Source organism: Pipistrellus hanaki, assembly GCF_964339955.1.
Source record: "Pipistrellus hanaki genome assembly, chromosome: 5".
NCBI classification, from domain to species: Eukaryota; Metazoa; Chordata; class Mammalia; order Chiroptera; family Vespertilionidae; genus Pipistrellus; species Pipistrellus hanaki.
This window is the reverse complement of record NC_140507.1, coordinates 62,409,100-62,432,652: the sequence shown is the minus strand read 5'-3', so window position 1 is coordinate 62,432,652 and position 23,553 is coordinate 62,409,100. Positions and strand designations below refer to the sequence as shown.

General features: G+C 35.6%; 1 protein-coding gene across 7 annotated transcripts in view; it reads left to right on the top strand.

Annotated features, from left to right (window-relative positions):
• The window catches only part of NEK1 (NIMA related kinase 1), a 119,394-nt gene that overhangs the window by 19,875 nt on the left and 75,966 nt on the right, over positions 1–23,553 (top strand). For all 7 annotated transcript variants that reach the window (XM_084883735.1, XM_084883732.1, XM_084883731.1 and 4 more), the window contains 6 exons: positions 2,763–2,830; positions 2,955–3,041; positions 6,794–6,848; positions 9,158–9,358; positions 14,928–14,988; positions 21,504–21,655. In XM_084883735.1, the coding sequence (XP_084739861.1) occupies positions 2,763–2,830; positions 2,955–3,041; positions 6,794–6,848; positions 9,158–9,358; positions 14,928–14,988; positions 21,504–21,655 (624 nt within the window). The remainder of the gene's footprint in view (positions 1–2,762; positions 2,831–2,954; positions 3,042–6,793; positions 6,849–9,157; positions 9,359–14,927; positions 14,989–21,503; positions 21,656–23,553) is intronic.

Genomic DNA, 23,553 nt, shown 5'->3' with positions numbered 1-23,553 from the left:
TTTGAAGATATCACTCACTTGTCACTTGACTTCTAGTTGCTGTTTAGGAATTTAAAGCCATAGTTCTTACCCTTCTTTTTTCTCTCTGGAAGATCTTAGGATATTCTCTCCATTCCTGTTATGAAATTTCAGTGTTGCACATTTATGAGGATCAGCTTTTATTCATTATGCTGTGTAATTTTGTTCTGGGAATGTGTGTTTCTCAGGAAATGTTATGGAAAATGTTTAACTATGTTTTTTCAAATATTACTTGTTACTATCTTCAAAGTTGTCTTTGCGATTTTTTTCTAGACATGATAGAGGTTCTTAATCTAACCCTTTAAGTATCTTGTATCATATTTTATCTCTTTGTCTCTCTGTTGCATTTTATAGGTCAATTTTATCAACCTACCTTTTTAATTTTGTGTAAATAGTGCTTATCTCATCTACTTTTTAAAAAACTTTTTTATATTTATTTATTTGAGAAAGAGAGGAGGGGAGGGAGAGAGAGGGAGAGAGATTGATTTGTTGTTCCACTTATTTATGTATTCATTGGTTGATTTTTGTATGTGCCTTGACTGAGGATTGAACATGCAAACTTGACATATTGGGACAATGCTCTAACCAACTGAGCAACCCTGCCAGGGCTCTCATCTATTTTTTTAATAATAATTTTTTCCTCTGCAAGGTTTTAAAATGGATTTTCACATTCTGATTGATTATTATTTTATAATGTCTTGTTTTTAAATTAATTGATATTTATCCCTTCATCATTTATCTCTGCAATTTCTAAACATTTTTCTTAAAATTTTTTGTTGGACTGTTTTTTAAAAATTAGTTCTATCTAGAGCGAATCTATGCTCTGATGATTTTGGGGGGCTAATTTTCTTTGCATTATATTCTTCATATGTATGGCTTGTCCCTACATCTCACTCATCTTTGCATAGAGGTTCCATGGTTGTCTCACTTAAGCTCCCTCAGTTTTCAGAAAGGGGAGTACAGAGGAAGTTTGTTTCCTGTGTCAGGGCCGAGTGTCTGTCTTCTTACCTCAGGCCTGCAGCCTCTTTATAACCTAATAGCCACAAGATGAATAGAGAGAAGCCAAACAGAAGAAGTTCACTTTTTCTGTCTCCCAACCCCCTGCCACCTAGTCCCATTTCATCCCATTTTACTCCATCCCTGTTAACCCCAGTTTGTGTCATCTTTGGCTTTGAGCATGTGCCTGATTCAAGTCTCCTGACTGATAAAGATGGATTTTTAATTCATATTATCCCACAAAATCTTGACTTCACTGTTTGATAGAGTATTGGAGTTCTGTATTTATAAATGCAAAATGTTTGGGTAAATTATTGGAAATTTAAAAAGATTTTAATCTACTTCTACAGACTGTTTTACTTTTTTTTACTTTTTATTTATTTTTTATCATGCCCAGTGATCTGCATTTTTTATTTTTTATTTACTTATTTTTTATTTTTAAAATATATTTTATTGATTTTTTTTTTACAGAGAGGAAGGGAGAGGGATAGAAAGCTAGAAACATCGATGAGTGAGAAATATCGACCAGCTGCCTCCTGCACACATCCCACCGGGGATGTGCCTGCAACCAATGTACATGCCCTTGCCTGGAATTGAACCTGGGACCCTTCAGTCCGCAGACCGACGCTCTATCCACTGAGCCAAACCGGTTTTGGCGGTCTGCACTTTTTAAAAAAAATAATTGGTATACAATATCCTATTAGTTTCTGGTGTACATCTTCATGATTTGATATATGCATTGCAAAATAATCACAACAAGTCTAGTTATCATCTGTCACCATATAAAGTTATTAAAATATTACTATGTTCCCTATGCTATACATTACAACCCATGACTTACTTTATTACTATAAGTTTGTATCTCTTAATCTACTTCACCTATTTTGCTTGCCCCTTGCCCCACCCTCCATTTTTGGAAAATTTTAAGATTAATTCATTACATTTATGCTACTTAGGAGTTTTAGACAGTTGATGGAGGGGGAGGTAGAAATTCAATTTTTAAAGCTTTAGTGATTTTATATTCCATAAAATCCACCCACTTAAAGTGTGTAGTTCAGTGATTTTTAGTATCTTCCTAGGGTTGTGAAATATTCACCACTTTCTAATTCCCGAAGATTTTTTATCACTCAAAAAACAAACAAAACCTGTACCTATTAGCAATCATTCTCTATCCCTACTCCATGTAGATCTGCTTTCTGTCTATATGTATTTGTTTATTTGGGACATATGATGTAAATAGATTCATATAATATGTGCCTTTGCCTATTTTAAAACTGAGTTATTTGTCTTTTATTGTTGCTATTGAAGTGTAAAAGTTTTTATTCTGGATACAAATTCCTTATCAGATATAGGATTTACAAATTTTTTTCCCCAATTCTGTGGGCTGTCACTTGTTTTGTGGTGTTCTTTGATGTACAATCATTTTAAAAATTTTGATGAAATCCAGTTTCTATTTTTCTTTTTTGCTTCAGATTGTGGTGTCATATCTAAGAAATTGTTGCCTAGCCCAGTGAAGATTTACTTCTGTATTTTCTTCTAGGAGTTTTAGAGTTTTAATTCTTACATTACATCTAGAGTTCATTTTGAATTAATTTTTGTATATGATATGAGATATGGGTATACATTCTTTTGCATGTGGATATTGAGTTATCCTAGCATTTTTAAAACTCCCATTCATTTTTATAAAAAATGTTGACTCAAAACCAAACTATAATAATAATTTTGTTTTTTCCCCCTCACTTTTATAGAACATATTTTTAACCAAAGATGGGACAATACAACTTGGAGATTTTGGAATTGCTAGAGTTCTAAATAGGTAACATATTAGTTTTAAACTTTGTTTTGATATATTCTTAGTAAAGTTTAAGTTCGTGGTGATGTATATGTGATAATTAATATCTTTAAGTAATTTAAGCTCCAATAATTCTTTTTTGTTCTAGTACTGTGGAACTGGCTCGAACTTGCATAGGTACCCCATACTACTTGTCACCTGAAATCTGTGAAAACAAACCTTACAATAATAAAAGGTATTTAAAATATTTGTTACATGTATATTTCCTTTAACTATATCATTATACTATATTAGCCTTAAGAATATTCTAAAATCAGTAATACACATATGTAGATATATACACACACACTTTTTAAAAAAATATATTTTATTTATTTTTTACAGAGAGGAAGGGAGAGGGATAGAGAGCTAGAAACATCAATGAGAGAGAAATATCGACCAGCTGCCTCCTGCACACCCCATACTGGGGATGTGCCCGCAACCAATGTAAATGCCCTTGACCAGAATGGAACCTGGGACCTTTCAGTTCGCAATCTGATGTTCTATCCACTGAGCCAAACCAGCTTCAGCTATACACACACAATTTAAAAAAATATATGATGGGGGAATTGTGAAGAAGCTATTTCATTATCTTGCTAAAGGAACCATAGAAAAATTCAGTTTATTATTGAAATTATATTTGGAAATAGAGGGCTTTCTTTGGTCTTTCTCTTTGTAATAGTAACTTTCTACTGAATTATAATTATGTTACATTCACCAGTTTATTCTGTTCATCAGATTTTTTATTCATTTAATGTTTAGATTCACTTGTTGATAGACAAGTATTTGTTGTCACTTAGTTCATAATTTTTTATTTTTACCTTTTTCTTCTTCCTCTTTTTAAAGAATACCCTTCAGCATTTCATATAATACTGGTTTGGTTGTGATGAACTCCTTTAGCTTTTTCTTGTTAGTGAAGCTCTTTATCTGATAGCTTTGCTATCTTGGTTGGTAGAGTAATCTTGGTTGTAGGTTCTTGCTATTCATCATTTTGAATATTTCTTGCCACTCCCTTCTGGCCTGCATAGTTTTTGTGAGAAATCAGCTGACAGTCTTATGGATTCTCCCTTGTAGGTAACTAACTATCTTTCTCTTGCTGCTTTTAATATTCTCTCTTTGTCTTTTGCCCTTGGCATTTTAAATAATTATGTTGTGTTTTGGTGTGGTCTTCTTTGGATTCCTCTTGTTTGGGCTTTTCTGCCCTTCCTGGACTTACAAGTCTGTTTCTTTCACCAGGTGGGGGAAGTTTTCTGTCATTATTTCTTCAATTAGGTTTCCAATATCTTGCTCTCTTTCTTCTTCTGGCACCCCCATAATTTGGATGTTGGTATCCTTGAAGTTGTCCCAGAGGCTTCTTACACTACCTTCATATTTTTGGATTTTTTTTTTCTTTTCTGGCTTGGTGTTTTTTTGTTTCCTCATATTTTAAAATTTTGACTTGATTCTTGGGATCCTCTAGTCTACTGTTGAATCTCTGTATATTATTCTTTATTTCAGTCAGTGTATGCTTAATTTCTGACTGGTCCTTTTCCTTTTTTTTTTTTTTTTTTTTTTTTTTTGCATTCTCACTAAGATCTTTGAAGATCTCACTAAGTTCCTAAGAGGTTTCTAGAAGATTCTTGAGTAACCTTATAACTGTGGTTTTAAACTATATCCAGGAGTTTGCTTTCTTCTATTTCTTTCATTTGTGACATGTTTCTTTGTTTCTGCATTTTGGCTGCTTCCCTGTGTTTGTTTTTATGTCCTGGGTAGCTTCTAAGTCTCCTTGAGTTGATAGAGTAGCCTTGAGTAGTAGGTGTACTATAGGGCCCAGTGGCTCAGCCCCCCATCACCTGAAGTGGACACTTGGTGCACCCCTATGTGGGCTGTGCACAGTCTTGTTGTAGTTGAGCCTTGATTGCTATTGTTATTACTGGGAGGAATTGACCTTCAGGCCAATTGGCTGTGAGGACCAGCTGTGTCTACAATGGAAGAGCTGCTGTGCAGGAGATGCCCCCATGGAGCACAACTTGCTTCAGTGGGGCTTTGGTGCTCACTGAGTCTGCCCCTTGAGTGTGTCATTTATAGATGTGAAGAGCTGTTATCTGGTATGGTCTCACACTGATCACTGGGTACACTGGCTCTTGGATCTCCACAGGGGTCCTCAAACTTTTTAAAGTGGGGGCCAGATCACGGTCCCTCAGAGAGCTGGAGGGCCGGACTATATGAACTACTAATTCCTACTGTAACATCTCGGCTGCGCTCACTGCCCAAAAAACCTGGCGGGCCAGATCAGACTCCTCTGTGGGCCGCATGTGGCCCGCGGGCTGTAGTTTGAAGACCCCTGTCCTAGGAGTTGCAAAGTCAGCCACTGCCTGGGACCACCCAGCAGGAACTAAAGAGAAATCTGCATATTTCCTCCTCTTTATATTGAGTTTGCAAGTGCCCAGATGAGGCCCAGGTGTGAAGCAGCGTAGGCTGGTGCTGATTCGGCATTGGGCCTTCTTTTGATAGCTTTGGGGTTCCCTGACCCAGTTGCAACTTGTTTTACAGGGTTTAGCCTGAGAGAGGACAAGCCATTCATATGCAAATGACTTAGGTGGGTTAGGGCAGAATCTCCAGGGTGGAGCCAACAGCAATGGCTGCCTGTCAGCCCTGCATCTGAGAGGTCCCAGCAGGGGAACAATGACTACTACAAGCATTTCCAACTGGAAGAAAGCCACCCCTGCATTCCTGCCTTGATGCCAGACAGTCCCTGTATTTGTCTGGATCCCCCTGAGTCCCACCCGCCACTGGAGCTCAGAGCAAGCGGGAGCTTGTATCTCCCTCCTGATTTAAAAAGTGTCACACCCGGGTCCCAGCCCCTTCTGCGCCTCTGTGCCTCCTACTAGTCTTAATGCACTTTCTTCTTTATCTCTCTAGTTATAGTACTTCCACTCAGCCAGCTTTCCCGTGGTTCTGGATGATAGTTGTTATGTATTTTAATTGCAATTTTGATGTGGTTGTGGGAGACAGCAAGTACAGGTGTTTACCGATGCTGCCATCTTGGTTCTTTCCCACAAAATATATTTAAGAAAAAGAAAAAAAAAGAGTTATATGTAAAGAAGATAGTATAACTAAGTATTTTAGAGTATTTTAGAGTAAAATAAAATAATGTTTCAGTTGGCTCTCAGGTTTATTTGAGATATAATTTTAGTAAATTAATATTTTCTTCATATCTAAAGTAGTAGTGTCCTACTTTAATATTTTTAGAAGTCATGGTTTTTTTAAATAAATTTTTATTGTTGAAAGTATTCCATATGTCCTTTTTTTTCTCCCATTGCCCTCTTCTCCCTGCTTCCTTCCCAAGCCTTCACAACCCTGTGTCCTTGGATTATGTCTGTCTGTGTCCTTGGATTATGCATGTACGAATATGAGTTTATTGCTTGATTTCCCCCACCCTCACCTTCTCTTGCCTTCCCTCTGAGGTTTGACAGTCTGTTTGATGTTTCTATGTCTCTGGGTCTATTTTTGTTCATTAGTTTATGTTGTTCGTTAGATTCCCGATATGAGTGACGTCATGTGATATTTATCTTTCTCTAACTGGCTTATTTCGCTTAGCATAATGCTCTCTAGGTCCATCCATGCTGTTGCAAATGGTAAGAGTTTTTTCTTTTATACAGCTGCATAACATTCCATTGTATAGATTTACTATGTTAGAAATTATTGAATAAAGTATTTGAATGGAAATAAAATAACAATGGAATATTCATAAAATTTACCAATTTTGTTTTTTTAAATATTAAATGTCTTAATCTAAGATAGCTACTTTCATCATTTGGTTATGGTTGAAATTTTAAGTTTTAAAGGACATGTTTTATGGAACGTACTTTTGCACAGCATTTTCATGCTGGTGTTGTTTTCTTTAAGTGAAAAACTTGTAAGTAAAATCTGAAACTTAAAAAAATGTGTTATTCTTCTGTTTCCTAGTGACATTTGGGCTCTGGGATGTGTCCTTTATGAGATGTGCACACTTAAACATGCAGTGAGTAGAAGTTTCTGAAATATTTTAAAAATTTTGTCAAAAAGTGACTATAATAGTTTTTAAAAAATTATATGCCATCTTTCAGATGACCCTTTTATACTAGGAATTCTTTGTTAGATTTTAAACTTTTCAAATTCTCTTAAGTATAAATTTTAATTTATTTTCTCTTAATATGTATGCATATATTACATACTTCATGTTATGTATTTGTTCTTATAATACATATATCATACATTTTTCTGAAAAATTATTTCTAAAGACAGAAATTTGCTGTACTTTTAATGTTAAATTCATATATGAATTTGATATTTTAGCTTAACAAATTATATTTGTTTCATTTTAGCTGTTTTTATCAAAACAACCAAATTATCTGTGTTTTGAATTATCTGGAATATTTTCAACATATTTATGAAGGGATTTTTTTTAAAATCAATTTAAATACCTTTTAATTCAGAGTTTTTAAAAATTTCACTTTTGAGACTCTTTGACATGGCACATACCTCACCAAAAGGGGAAGTCCTTGTCCTAAATAGGTTCATTTTTAATCACTTGCCATTTCAGAATTTGTTTTTTAAAAATTCTTCCCCCGTTGTTTAAACAGCGAAGTGTTTTTATTACAGAAAACTTAAGAAAATACATAAAAAATATAAAGAAGTAAATAAATACCAAAAGCAATGTTTTCAACCAGTAATGACTACTTGTAATATTTTATCATAGGTTTTTTTCTAGCATAATCTATAAAGTGAGTTTGTTTTGTTTTTCCCCTGAAAATTTTAGTTATATAAGCAGTTTTTTGGCCTGTTATTATTTCCTGATACTATTTGAGGAGTATTTTTCTTTCTTTTTTTCTTTTTTTCTTTAGGTTTGCATATTCTCCTACTGTATTGCTTTGGATTTTACTTTTGTTTCTTAAGGAAAAAAATTACAGACTGCCAAAATGATATGGGATGGTCATTATTGGATTTGTATTTAGAAGACTGGGTTAGTTTTTCTGTGACAGTCATTTTAAGTCTAAATCAGAATATTTTTTACATTTACCTGTCACCATTGCTTCCTCTACATTTAGCTATCAACATTATTCTATATTTTGGAATTGTTTACTCTTAAGTGCACACATAAAATTAAGTAATTCTCTTATCTTTATTTATGAAGAATTTGTCAGTTGAGAGATAGATAAAAATTCTTTGTACTGAAGAGATAGAGTAACAGGTCTTTTTGCATTTAGGATTTCTTATGTACATAAATATTTCTATATAATTGAATTGTATTCAAATTTTTAATCAACTGAAGGACATATTTGAAATGTGCTAAGAGAATTTAACATTTAACAGAACTATATTATAATTGATATAATCACCAGAGCCTAATTTATAACAAGTTTTGCATTCTATACTATTTTAGCTGAGATGTCAAAGCTTAAATTTATTTAAACTCCAAATGAAATCATCTTAAAATTTTAAACTGCCCAGTCTATTTTTTTTAAATTTCAGTTAAAATTTAAATTGTGCTTAATACTAAAATATTTAGTATTCCCATTGATATGACTTACAACTTTGGAATATTTTCTGCATTGTTGATTCCATGACTTTTGGGAACATAACACACTTAAAAAAATAATGAGCAGTATTTAAAAGGAAACTTATTAGTACTTTATTATATTTCCCCAAAATATTTTAGTTCTGTAATTGATGTCTTGTTGTAATTGCTACATTAAGAGCACAAGAAGGCGGGTCTTAAATGAAGACCACCAGGTTGGTTGGTTCATTTTCATCGTTATTATTATATTTTTATAAAATATTTAATTATTACTTATATCCCATCCCTTAGTATTTTTAAAAAATATATATTTTATTGATTTTTTTTACAGAGAGGAAGGGAGAGAGATAGAGAGCTAGAAACATTGATGAGAGAGAAACATCAATCAGCTGCCTCCTGCACATCTCCTACTGGGGATGTGCCCGCAACCAAGGTACGTGTCCCTGACCGGAATCCAATCTGGGACCTTTCAGTCCGCAGGTTGACGCTCTATCCACTGAGCCAAACCAGTTTTGGCCCATCCCTTAGTATTTTCAATAACTAAAACTCTTATAGCCAGTTATAATGTACTATGAGGACTGGTGTTTTCTTTTAAATATATTTATAAATAACCAAGTGAACCTTGCTCTAGAGAGCACATGTGATTAAAATATTTGGAAGAGGACTCTATTTCTGTTTTATATTGATAGGAAATGAACTATTGTCATTGTTGATATTTCCATTTTCAATGTATGTATGTGTTAGCTATGTTAATTTATTTTTTTGAATTTTAGTTTGAAGCTGGCAACATGAAAAACCTGGTACTGAAGATAATATCTGGATCTTTTCCACCTGTGTCTTTGCATTATTCTTATGATCTCCGCTGTTTGCTCTCTCAGTTATTTAAAAGAAATCCTAGGGATAGACCGTCAGTCAACTCCATATTGGAGAAAGGTTTTATAGCCAAACGCATTGAAAAGTTTCTCTCACCTCAGGTATGTTTTTTCTTTTCTTTTTCTGTAGAATTAAAATTGAACAGTAAGGTTACGGTGCTTAAGTAGAACATGCCCTCCTCTGTTTTGAGGAGAGCAAATACATCAGAAAGGGGGGGGGGGGTAGGTGGGCAGTAAATGAAGTGCTTTTTCAAACAGTTCTGGGATCACTTTTCTTTCCATTCCTGTGTAACTTCCCTTCCCTATTTGCTTTTTAGTCAGTCTCTAGGAGGGGACACATTCATTCTGTGTCTCCTCTTAACACTTAATCCTTAACTGTTGATCACCAAATGGTCATTTTCCCACACCAGGCAATTCTGTGATACCAGCTGGTGTCTTACAATTCCACTTGGTTCTGACACTACACCTGGAGATAGCCTCATCCCTCAGATCAACAAAACTGCCCCTCTTAAGTTACTACAAGCCCAGGTTGTCACTTGTGTTCTGACCAATCAGAGGTTCCCCTTCTTGGGTTCAATTAATTAGCTAGAGCAGCTCACAAAATGCAGAGAAACATTTGCCTGTTTATTATACAGGACATTAAAAGAGTACAGATGAATAGCCAGAGGAAGAGGTATATAGGGTAAGGTCCATCAGGGTCAGAGTGCAGGAGCTTCTGTCTCTGTGGATCTGGGATATTACCACCCTCTTGGCATGTTTACCAACTTGGAAGTTCTCCAAACCAGTCCAAATTTGGATTTTTATGGAAGTATCATTATGGAGGCATGATTGATTAAATCATAGGCCCTTAGTGAGTGATTCAATTTCCAACCCTTCTCTCCTGGAGAGGAGAGTGGGACTAAAAATCCAACCTTCTAATCACTTGGTGGGTTTCTCTGTCAACCAGCCTCTATCCTCAAGGTCACTTTTTTTAAAAAAAATATTTTTTTTATTGCTTTTAGAGAGAAAGGGAGAAAGAGATAGAAGCATCTATGATGAGAGGGAGTCATTGATTGGCTGCTTCCTGTATGCCCCACACTAGGGATCAGGCCCGAAACCCAGGCATGTGCCCTGACCAGGAATCAAACCGTGACCTTGTGGTTCCTAGGTTGATGCTCAACCATTGAGCTACACCAACCAGGCCTTAAGGTCACTTTATTAACTAAAATTCAGATGTGGTAAAGGCAGCCTGTGATAAATAACAAAAGTCACTGTTGTGCACTTAACAGTTAGGAAATTCCAAGCTTTTAGGAACTATGTGCCAGGAACTGGATGAAGATCATCCTATATAATAAAAGCCTCTAGGCTAAGTGTCTGGTTGTCCGGTTGTCAGTTCAACCAATCAAAGCGTAATATGCTTTTGATATGCTAAGGCCATTCAACTGCTCCCTATGATGTGCACTGACCACCAGGGAGCAGACAGTTGACTGGTTGACCAGTTGCTATGACGTGCACTGATCACCAGGGGACAGATGCTGCGACTCTTAGGTTAGCTTGCTGCTGGGGTCTGGCTGATGAGGACTGAGCAAGACAGGCCGGACATGCCCTGGAGCCCTCCCACCATCCCTCCCCAGCTGGCCAACCTCCCATGTCTCTCCCTGGCTCTGATCATGACTGGTGTGGTCCCTCGGCCTGGTCTGTGCCCTCTCACAATCCAGGATCCCTAAGGGGATGTTGGAGAGCCGGTTTCAGCCCGATCCCGCAGACCAGGCCAAGGGACCTCACATGAATTTGTACACCAGACCTCTAGTATATATATGTGTGTGTGTGTGCGTGTGCGTGTACATATATATATATATACACACGCACACGCACACACACACACATATATATATGTATATACTAGAGGAGAGAAAGGAGAGAGAAACATAGATCAGTTGCCTCTTGTATGCACTCTGACCAGGGATCGAACACATCACCTAGGTATGTGCCCTGAGTCAGAATTGAACCTGTAGCCTTTTGGTGCACAGGACAACATTCCAACCATCTGGCTGGGCTTTATTTCTTATTATAAATCACAATAGAACAGAATCATTCCTCTGTCTCTTGGATTTATTTTGTTTTCCAATTTTTTTTACTGTGGTAAAATATACATAACATAAAATTTATTATCTTAACTATGTTTAGGTGCACAGTTCAGTGGTATTAAATATGTTCATGGTGCTATGCAGCCATCATTACCATTTAGCACCCTGTAGAGCAAACTTTCTACCCATTAACCAATTATTCCCCATCTTTCAATCCCTAGTGCCTGGCAACAACCTTTCTACTTTCTGTCTTCTTAGATTTCTAACTATAAAATTATTAAACCTTTCTGTGCCTCACTTTCCTCATTTGTGAACAATGGGGTTATTAATATATCTCCATCATGAGGTTGTTATGAGAATTTAAAGTGATAATGCATGTAAAGTGCTTACTAAGTGTTCAATGCATTCAATATGTATTCAGTATTATTAATATATTACTTTAATATCAGATATTACTATAATTTATATTATTATAATTTGATAGAAAATGGTTGGGACTCATTGTTCTTTGGTCATATAACTATAATAGATTATTGGTTTATATTTTCTGTAGAACTTGCATATAGGTGCATAATAAATATTTGTTCAGTTGAATTGAATTTTAATCTGACAGGACTTAGAAAAATTTATAGCAAGTCAGTTAGCATAAGTTATTAATATAAGTATGATCACCTAAAACTGGAATTATTCTACATTACATGTTTTGTGTGCTATTTGTCAATTTAAGTGATCACTATTAAACTCTTCTATAATTAGACATTTAGCAAAATCATAGTTTTATTACTTTTGTATGCTTATGAGAGGTGAGGGAGGTACCATATATATTCTGGCTTAATAGAACATCACTGTGAACAAATACTCTTCACAAAGCAGAGATGTGTATTTATTACTACCAGGAGAATGTATTAGTAAGTAAGAAAGCCAATTAAAACTTGAAGGTTAAAATTTACTTGTATAGGATACAGCAACAGTCTCTGAAATGTAGGTGTCATTTATGAGACTCCTTTGTTATCAATAACATTTTCAAGGACAGTTTTATGATGCAATGTACTATTATTTTTTGGCAAGTACTAAAGAAGAAAGAATGACTTCATTTAATCTTGCTAAGGTTTCTTTCCCTCAATACGAGCAGTTAGGACATATAGTCTCAAAGCTGAAGCACTGGAATTCAACTCGCCAGCAATAAAAGAAAATAGTCAATCCTGATTTATCTAGAATTTATAATATGGAAAGAGAAAAGGACAGATTGTGATTATTAATAAATGGAGTATTTGACATTACATGTTTAATATATACTTAGCCCCTTTTGCTATTTAAGCACCACTGAGATTTCATAGTCTTTTGTTCTTCACACTTATTTTCTGGTGTATAGTTGTGTGTCGTTAACCAATGATGTATGTTCTAAGAAATGCATTGTTAAGGCAATTTTGTCATTGTGTGAACATCATAAGAGTACGCAAACCTAGATTACATAGCCTACTTCACACCTAGGCAAACTGGTAATCACCGTCACATATGTGGTCTGTCATTGAGGGGAAATAGAAACATTATGTGATGCATGACTGTAATATCACTTGTTTAGTATTCTAGTGAGAAAGCTTGATACATTTTTTAAGGCTTTAACTTTCAAACAAGTTATGAGCTTTACTGAAACTTATTAACTATTTTCAGTATTATACTTCTCAATCTTGCACACTCTAGAAACTTCTTCCTGGGTGTGGCTTGACAAATCATGAGTAAGCTCTGCTTCACTAGGTATTCCATTGAGTGCTGTACATCACTTTCTGTGATGATGAAGTGTTTTGTATCTGCATTATCCAGCTTTGTAGCCACTAGACATATGTGCTTAGTGAGCATTTAAAATGTGACTGGTGTGACTAAGGAGCTGAATTTCAAATCAAATTATATTTATTTAAAAATTTAATCCAAATAGCTACATATGGGTAGCAATTCTATTAGACAGCAACAGCATAGGGATTCCAGAGTTTTCTTGGAGTCTAAATGCCCCATCTCTCAATTCATATTTGCATTCACACTGTGGGAAAACAATGAATCAAATTCAAACAATGGGAGAAATTACCCAATATGGAGCAGCCTGGAGTTGGTAAAGCACATTCAGAGGTGGAGCCTGAGAAGGTGCAAACTTAATACTTTCCTGGTGATGCTGACTCTGCTGGTATGAGACTTTGAGAACTACTTTAGGGGGATCCTTGCTGGGAAAGACGACCATCTCAGTTACAGTTTTTGCCTGTTGGAGCTTCTGGTCTACTGCCACTGTAGGAATAGTTTATCCACCATCGTTCATTTCTCTTGGGGGAAAAAAAAAAGTTAACTTGCTTCTGCCACCCAGTAAGAAAAAAGAGCAGGCTTAAATTGAGTTAAGTCTTTGTTGGTGTAATAGTTTGTACTTAAAGAGGGGGAACAAATGTAGTAAGGGGGAAAAAATTACTTGCAGACAATACTAATGATTGTTGCTTCCCAAAATATGTTCATAAAATATTCATAGAATATTTTAGTAATAGTAAAAAGAGACACTTGTTGCCCTGGCTGGTGTTGGGTGTTGTTCAGTGGTTAGAGTGTTGGCCTGCACACCAAAACATTTCGGTTTGATTCCCATTCAAGGGCACGTACTTGGGTTGCAGGTTCAATAGGCAACCATTCAGAGTGTCTCTCTCACATTGATGTTTCTTTCTCTCTCTTTTCCTTCCTCCCTCCCTCTCTCCCCCTCCCCTTCCTTCCATTCTCTTTCTCCCTCTTCCTTCTTCCCTCCCTCTCTCCCTATTCCCTTCCACTCTCTCTAAAAAAATCCATGGAAAAAATAACCTCTGGCCCTAGCCAGTTTGGCTCAATGGATAGAGCGTTGGCGTGTGGACTGAAGGGTCCCAGGTTCAATTCTGGCCCAGGGCATGTACCTTGGTAGCAGGCTTGATCCCTGGCCCTGGTCGGAGTGTGTGCAGAAGGCAACCAAACGATGTCTCTCCCTGTGTCTCTCTGTCTCTGTCTCTACCCCTCCTGTTCTCTCTAAAAATCAATAGAAAAATATCCTTGGGTGAGGATTATAAAAAATAAAAATAAATCAGTAAACCTCTGGCTTTAGGAGAAAAAAGAAGAGAAAATATCCTTAAGTGAGAATTAACAGCAACAACAAAAAAAAGAGACACTTGTTAAATTTTGTTAGAATATTTAAATATTAGCCAATAATGTTTTCAGTTATATATTGATAAGCGTGAAAACTTATTAGAGATGCTGAGAAAATTCAGAGTTAAGTTGAAATAACTAAGAGGTTAATCTGAGAAGGGGTTAATGAAGTAATTGTCAGTTTTGAAGCAAATAAGGGATATGATACACATAGAATATAGAGGTTATTTCAGATAGCAGGTAGTTGTGTTAAATTGCTATAGAACAGTAAGCAGTATGTGCGGGTCTCCAAAATAGGTTAATTTGGAAAAAAGCTTGTTTGGAGAAGTAAAAATAAATTGGTAAGATTGGGAAGCAGTGAGCATAAGAGGAATTTGATGAATGAATTATGTGATTGAGGAAGGAAAAAATGCATTGTTATTAATGTATTTTTTTTTTTTTTACTTTCCCCTCTCTTTCAATCTAAGCTTATTGCAGAAGAATTTTGTCTAAAAACATTTTCCAAAGTTGGAGCACAGCCTATACCAGGTAAATGAAACTTAATGAATTCTTTAACCTGTTTTCAATAATTAGTATATTAATATACTAATTATACTAAGTGGTAATATTTACTAATTATACTAGAGATATATGTAGACACAATAAATTGGTATAATTACAGATAAATTTAATCCAGATGAAATGCATATTTAAATTATTTATGATATGATATATAATGCCTTCTGATTAATCTCAAAATTTTTATTTTTTGTCTGCCTTAGTTAAATGAAATCTGTCTTAGATGTAAATTACAACATAGGGAATATAATCAATAATATCATAATAACTATGTATGGTGCCAGGTGGATATTAGATTTATTGTTGTGATCACTTTGTAAATTATATAAATGTCTAAACACCAGATTGCATACCTGAAACTAAATATAATATTGTTCCTTGTACTATAGCTAAAAACTTTTTTTTAAGAATTAATAAAATGATAGTGGCGGAGGAAAAAATTAAGAGTCAGTTTATAACTTGGTGTACTGTTAGTACTGTACTGTCAGCCTCCTAAACAGAAGCCTAGCTTTCTGAATGTCATACTTAGTACAAGTCCAGTGTCCTAACATTATCACCACACTCAGGTATGACTTTCCGCTGAGTGTTTCTGTCAGACCCTGTAAATGTAAGCAACGCCAGTCGCCCTTTGTCAGTGTGTGCAGCACCAGCTGTGCACAGTGGTCTATGATGACTGCAGATCATTGGCTATAAGAAATGCCATCCATGAATGATGTATTAAACATTTCCTGGACATATAGGGTGTTCCTATGGTTTAAGAAATGCCTGTAGATAAACAAATAAAGCCTGATCAATGTCTTGCTATATTTCATGACCAAAAACTGCTTTAAGACACTGTACTGAAATTGTGTTGGTGAGTTGGTTAATATGCATTAAATGCAGACTAATTGTTATTTTTTAAAGTTTATTTTTATTGTTGACAATATTATAGATGTCCCCTATTTTCCTTCCTTGACTACACTATTGTCTGTGTTCATGGGCTATGCATATATGCACACAAGTTCTTTGGTGAATTAGCTATTTTAATGACCACTTTAATGGCACTTCTGTTTCTTCTCTGGTTGTCATTCAGTGATGGGTTTCCATTTGGTTAACGAGATAGAGTTTTTTAAGCCAGCACATCCACACTGAGTGAAGCCTGTAGTGAGACCAAGGAGCACATGATGTGATGATCTGTACAGAGGCCTTTTGTTAGGTTTCACTGTTCGTGGGAGGCTTGGTCTAGATTCCATGGATGTAAAATAAATATTTTTGAAAATAAACATATCAAGTGTCATCTGTTTGGAAAATTTCTGTCTTTATCAAATGCTTAGTTGATATTCTGAGAACATTGTCCCAGATATTATTAAAATGTCTTAACTAAGTGTGTACATCTTTATGTAAAATATTTTTCTTTGAGAAATACTTTATATTCTATAATTTAACAAATAAATTAATGTGAACTTAGATACTTAATCAAAGATAATTTTTTTAAATGTGACCATCAACAGTAGAATATTTGTAGCATTGTGGGTATGGTTTTTATACCATGCATATGTATATGCATATATTTGTGTGAGAGGAAAAATATTTTTTGTATATAGAATAACTTCAGAATGGATTTCTAAAATCAGTGGACATTATTTAAGAATTGAAGACTATATTGTTTTTCTTTTTTTTTCTTTTTTTTTTGTAAATCCTCACCCAAGGATATTTTTGCCAGAGAGTGGAAGGGAGGAGAAAGGGATGAGGGAGAGAGAGAGAAGAGAAAAAAAAAAAATCAACATGAGAAAGACACATTGATTGGTTGCATGTACTCCTCTCATAGGGGCGGGCGAATCAAACCCAGGTACATGAATTGAACCCGTGTATTGCGAAGACCAACTCTAACCACTGTGCACTAACGGCCAGGGCGAGTACATTGTTTTTCAAACATAATGTTTTTCCTGTTTTACTCCATTTTGAGTGTGAGCAGATTAATAAAAATGAATGCTCTACCCTGAAACTGGGTCCATATAAGCTGGAAGTGGTGTGGCGGTTCCCCCAGGAAGGCTAGCTATACTTAGCTCTCCTTAAAGACTCCTGACTCATCCTCTCAGTGTGCAGAGACTGTCAGTTCCTGGCAAATCAATTCACTCTAAATAAAATTCACAAGGACAGACACAGCAAAATCAGCACATCTCTCTTTGCAGTCAAAGTCAAGCCTATGAAAAGTCAAATCTTAATTAAAAGCCTCATTGTCACAAAGGCCAGAAATGCACCATGTCAGCACATTCTTTCCACATGGGTAAGCCTGCGTAGGAATTAGAAAGTTATTTTGTTGTAAGAACAGTTGGATGGATGAAATGTTTAATAGCATGGGACTAAAATAGGAGTTGTATTGCTGATGGGCCTATAAATATTTAGTGGGCTCCAATGCCTTATATTCTTTATCCTACTAGTAGCTTTGTCTCTGAGTCTAAGAAATGCTCAGAGATCAGATAAGTAATTCTCTTCTCTAGAAAGTGAATGGGGACTGTTCATATAGTTTTTTGGGACTCTTCATTTTTATGCTTTTATGCCCCTTGCCCCTTTACTGGCATACCCAGTATGTCCTGGGGGATGTTAATACATGTAGCCAGGTTACAATGTTATGATTTTGTATTCTGAAAATTTTATTTTCACATTTCCTAGCTCCTGTCAGGATACATTTGGATTATGTGTTTGGAAAACCTTATGCTAGTATACTATATATCTCATCTCTTCAAACCAATTTATTAATCTCTAAACTGCCAATCAAATAGATATTATTTTTTATTTTTATATAAGTTTATTAAGTTACTTGAATAATATGTATTCCTTATAAAAATTAAAAGAAGAAAATAAAAATTAACTCAAATCTTGCCCTGGCTGTGTTACTGAATGCTTAGAGTGTTGGCCTGTGCTCAGAAGGGTTGCAGGTTCAATTCCCAGTCAAGGATATGTACCTGGGTTGCAGGTTTGACCCATGGCTCCCATTGGGGTGAGGGCAGGAGGCAAATCAATGTTTCTCTCTCCCCCATCCTCCCTCTCTTCCACTCACTATAAAAATCAATGAAAAAAAGATCCTCTGCTGAAGAGTAACAATTACAAAAACTCAGATCTTATCTGTTATATTTGTGTTTTTTCCTGTAATAACACATGTATAACAATTGAAAATTGGGGTTGTGTTATAAGCAAAGATTTGTTTCTTTTAAATTATTATATGATGATCATTTTCTAATACAGCTAAATATTCTTTGAAGAACTGATTTTACTGGTGGCATTTCATTGTGAACTATTGGTTAATTTCTTTTTCTCCTTTCCCTTCCTAAAAAGGGAGAATACTTGTTAGAAGAGATTGATTTAAATTGACTTATCGCATGGTAAGATCCTGAGATAGCAGGCTGAAAGAAGCAGAAAGAAAGCTGCTACTTAGGATGTGGGGCATTTTGATCAGAGAGGTGGCTTAATAGATGTGGAAAATAGAGGAAAGAGGATTTGGGGAAGCTGTTGATATAGACTATACTCTTTGACCTCCTGTAATATCTTTGGAAGATGAAAATAGTAGGCTTTTCTTTTAGTTATGTTAGTTTAACTGTTTTTCTTGAATGTATCATTGTCCTAACAGTGAACCTTGTCTAGGCTTCAATAATGTTAAAATATGTACACAGATAATAATTTAATTAAAAAAAGTTTAATGCATAATGCCTCAGGGTTTATCCTTATGTATAAATTTTTGTTTCTCTATTTCTTTAAAGTCTATTCATAAACATTCTTCCTTTTTTCCTTTCTTTTTTAAAAAAATATATATTTTATTGTTTTTTTTACAGAGAGGAAGGGAGAGAGATGGAGAGTTAGAAACATTGATGAGAGAGAAACATCGATCAGCTGCCTCCTGCACACCCCCTACTGGGGATGTGCCTGCAACCAAGGTACCTGCTCTTGCCTGGAATCGAACCTGGGACCCTTCAGTCCACAGGCCAATGCTCTATCGACTGAGCCAAACCGGCTAGGGCTTTTATTCTTTCTTTATTGATTAAGGTATTACATATGTACCCTAATCCCCCCATTGTACCCCCTCTACCTCCCCGCTCATGCCCTCACTACCCTGGTGTCTGTGTCCATTGGTTATGCTTATATGCATGGATACAAGTCTTTTGGTTGATCTCTCTCCCTAACCCCCACCCTCCCATGCCTTCCCTCTGAGGTTTGAGCATCTGATTTATGCTTTTGTCTCTGGATCTATTTTTGTTTATCAATTTATATTGTTCATTATATTCCACAAATGAGTGAGATCATGGGATATTTATCTTTCTCTGACTGACTTAGTTTGCTTATCATAATGCTCTCTAGGTCCATCCATGCTGTTGCAAATGGTAGGAGTTCCTTCCTTTTTACAGCAACGTAGTATTCCATTGTGTAGATGTACCACAGTTTATTAATCCACTCATCTGTTTCCGAATCTTAGCTATGGTAAATCGTGCTGCTGTGAAAAAAGGGGTTAATATATCCTTTCTGATTGGTGTTTTCAGTTTCTTGGGATATATTCCTACAAGAGGGATCACTGGGTCAAATGGAAGTTCCATTTTTAGTTTTTTGAGGAAACTCCATACTATTCTCCACAGTGGCTGCATCAGTCTGCATTCCCACTAGCAGTGCACAGCGTTCTTTTTTCTCTGCATCCTCACCAGCACTTGTCATTTGTTGATTTATTGATGATAGCCATTCTGACAGGTGTGATCACTTAGGCCAGTGGTTCTCAACCTTTCTAATGCCATGACCCTTTAATACAGTTCCTCAATGCTGTGGTGACCCCAACCATAAAATTATTTTTGTTGCTACTTCATAACTAATTTTGCTACTGTTAATGAATCATAATGTAAATATCTGTGTTTTCTGGTGGTCTTAGGCTCTACAGCAGCAGTTCTCAACCTGTGGGTCAGCTGTACCATTATGCATTCCTACCAGCAGTGCACAAAGGTTCCTTTTTCTCCGAATCTTCACCAGTACTTGTCTTTTGTTGATTATAGTCATTCTGACAGGTGTGAGATGGTACCTCACTGTTGTTTTGATTTGTATCTCTCATCTGATTAGTGGCTTTGAGCATGTTTTCATATGTCTCTTGGCCTTCTTTATGTCCACTTTTGAAAAGTATCTACTTAGGTCCGTTGCCCATTTTTTGATTGCGTTGTTTATCCTCCTTTTGTTAAGTTGTATGAGTTCCCTATAAATGTTGGAGATTAAACCCTTATCGGTGATAACATTGGCAAATATGTTCTTCCATGCAGTGGGCTTTCTTATTGTTTTGTTGGTTTCTTTTGCTGTGCAGAAGCTTTTTATTTTGATGTAGTCCCATTTGTTTATTTTCTTTTTAGTTTCTATTGCATTAGGAGCTGTGAAGATATTAGTTTGGCATTTGTCTGAGATTTTGCTGCCTATGGATAAGATTTTTATGATTTCCCATCTTACATTTAAGTCATTCAGCCGTTTTAAGTTCATTTTTGTGTATGGTGTAAGTTGGTGGTCTGATTTCATTTTTTTTGCATGTATCTGTCCAATTTTCCCGGCACCATTTATTGAAGAGACTGTCTTGACTTCATTGTATGCTCTTGCCTCCTTTGTCAAGTATTAATTGAGAATAGTGGTTTGGGTTGATTTCCAGGTTCTCTGTTCTATTTTATTGGTCTATAGGCCTGTTTTTGTGTCAGTACCAGGCTGTTTTAACAACAGTAGCTTAGCAATACAGCTTGATATCTGGTATTGAGATCCCTCCTACTTTATTCTTTTTTCTCAGGATTGTTGCAGCTATTTGGGGTCTTTTTTTTTTTTATTCCAGATGAATTTTTGAAGAGTTCAATAAACATTCTTTTTAACATAGATAGCCCTCTAGATAGTTTGAACAATTTATATTCCCACCAGGAGTACCTAAAGGTATCTGTTTCATGGGATCCTTAGCTATAATAATTGTTTTAAAGTGTGTGTTCTTCAATAATTCTGTAAGTATAGACATTCAGACTGTATATGAAGAAATAAGCTGCTCATAGCTATAGAATTAATGTTTAACAGTTGTTCTTGAAGTTTATGTTCTGATTTTGAAAGTAACTTCCAAAACAGTGAATGTTTTTTTAAAATTTATCTTTAACAATTTCATTGAGATATAATTCACATACTGTTCAGTTCACCCAATTAAAGCCTAGAGTTCTGTGCTTTCTAGAATATTCACAGATAGGTGCAGTAATCATCCATAGTCAATTTTAGGGATGTACTTCTTTTATATGAGAAATTTCAGCATCTTATAGGAGTGTGACTTTTGCTTCTTTCTAAAAGTAGCTTTAGAAAGATAGTTAAAATGAAGGCATTGACATGTACTAAGGAATTATATGTTTAATGAAAACTTTACATACTTTTTATGATTATAAAAATGAAAAAGTTCTATCTTGAAGAATTTTGAAATTAAAGAATAACATATAGAACTCTGGAAAAATTATTTTTATCTTTTCATGTAGCTAAAAGACCTGCCTCAGGACAAAGCTTGGCTTCTGTTGTGTCTGCTCAGCAAATTACAAAGCCTGCTGCTAAATATGGAGTGCCTTTAACATATAAGAAATATGGAGAGAAAAAATTACATGAAAAGAAGCCACTCCAAAAAAATAAACAGGTATGATCATGTTACAAACTGTGTCATTAGTAACAAATTCACTTTGACCTTTTTTTTAAATTGCATCTCAGTTCCATTATCTTGACATTCATAGGATTGTTTTTACTTAGTTACTAAAGAACATTGCTGTTCTCTGCTTCACCAGTCTTCCAAGACCAAGAAGACTTAACAGAAGTTATAAAGAAACATTAAGTAGATATATTAACCAAAGTAGTTCACACATTAAAAAGAAAGTGATGCTATAAGTAAAATAATTTTTTAAACAACCTAAGCAGAGCCATTTGTGTGTGTGTGCATAAAACAAGTAAAAATCTGTGATATGCTTGATAAAAATCTGGGAAATTTTTGTATTTGAGAATTCACAAACAGATATATACATCAACAAAGCCCACTTATAGTACATTTGTCAGCAAAATTCCTTGTATTCTAATCTAAAGATTGCCCTCACTGCTCTTGTACTAAAGTCTGGCTTGTCTCTGACCACACTGTTGTACAGCTCTTTCACTTGATCACTACTTTCTTTTTAATCCCTATTACTGCTGAATCTAGGGTAGGGTGAGGGAGGTGTTTTTCTTCTCACTGTCAGATGATTTCCTGCTTCCTAACCCCTCGCCTCCTCCCCAAGCTCTGACACTTTTGCCATTAGACTAAATCACTGGCTACCCCGCCATGTTAGGATCATCTGCAGACCCTCACTTTTGGAAGAGTTTAATTCCTGACTCACTGTCATCGTTCTTGATGATTTTAGCATCCCAAAATGATGACCGTGCCAGTAGTGCATGGCCTTTTATTTTCTTGATTGTTCTCTTTCAATGAATGATCTTGTCTCTTACCATACCTCAGAACTCTCACCTGTAATATGCCATCAAATTTGATATGAACTATTCCATTGTTTCAACAATAAACATCCCACTCTCTGACCATTACCTCCTATTTCCTGCGCAGTCCTCAAAGACTGCCTCCAAAAATGTCTTTCTCTTATTTGGACCCATGGAACTTGTTAGTTTTTCATTGCCCTTTTTCTCCTAGTTTATATTCTCCCCTACTGGTTTAAATTCCATCTCAGCTCTCCTGCCCTATTCTAACTGTGCTCACTGTACTTTTATAACCAACAATGTCAAATGAACACCTTCTGGCTACCCTATGATATTTCTTCAGTCCATTTACCCTCCCATTTTCTAGGTGATTAATTTCTTTACTTTCTAGTTTTTCACTTCAGGCAAATGACCTTGCTTCTTATCTTACCGAGAAAATAGAAGGCATTATAAGAAAATTTTTCTACACCACTTCTGCCAGTCAGTTATATCTGTTTGAAATATTCTGCCTTTGTTTCTATTACTTTAGATGATCTGTTCTCAATTGTAGTCAGCCATGCAATTTGTGTACTAGTATATTTTTATTATTTTCCTTCTTTGGGCACTCTTCTACATCATTATATTTCTTCTCTCTACTGAGTCATCTCTGTTAGCAAACAAACATGTTGTATTTCCAGTCTCTAAAAAAACCCAAACTTTCCTTATCTCCATATCTCCTTCTAACTGCTTCCCTATATCTCTGCTTCCTTTAACAGCAGAACTTACCCTTGGCATTGTCTGTGCTGACTCCCATCCCTCTTCTCATTTCCCTTTGATCCATTCCGTTCAGGGCCTCCTCGACACAGCTGTTACAACATAGCTCTTGACTAGGGCTTTAGTGGCCTCCATGTTGTTAAGTCCAGGGGTCAGTTGTCTTCTCCCGCATTTTGATTCACTTGATTATTCTTCTTTAAGTATTGTCTTCATTTGAGCTCAAAGTGTTACATTCTTCTGTTTCTTCTCCTAGTTGTTGACTGCTAATCTCAGTCTCCTTTGCAAGTTCCTCCTGTCCCTGACCTCAAAATGCTGGTAGGCTTAAGGTGT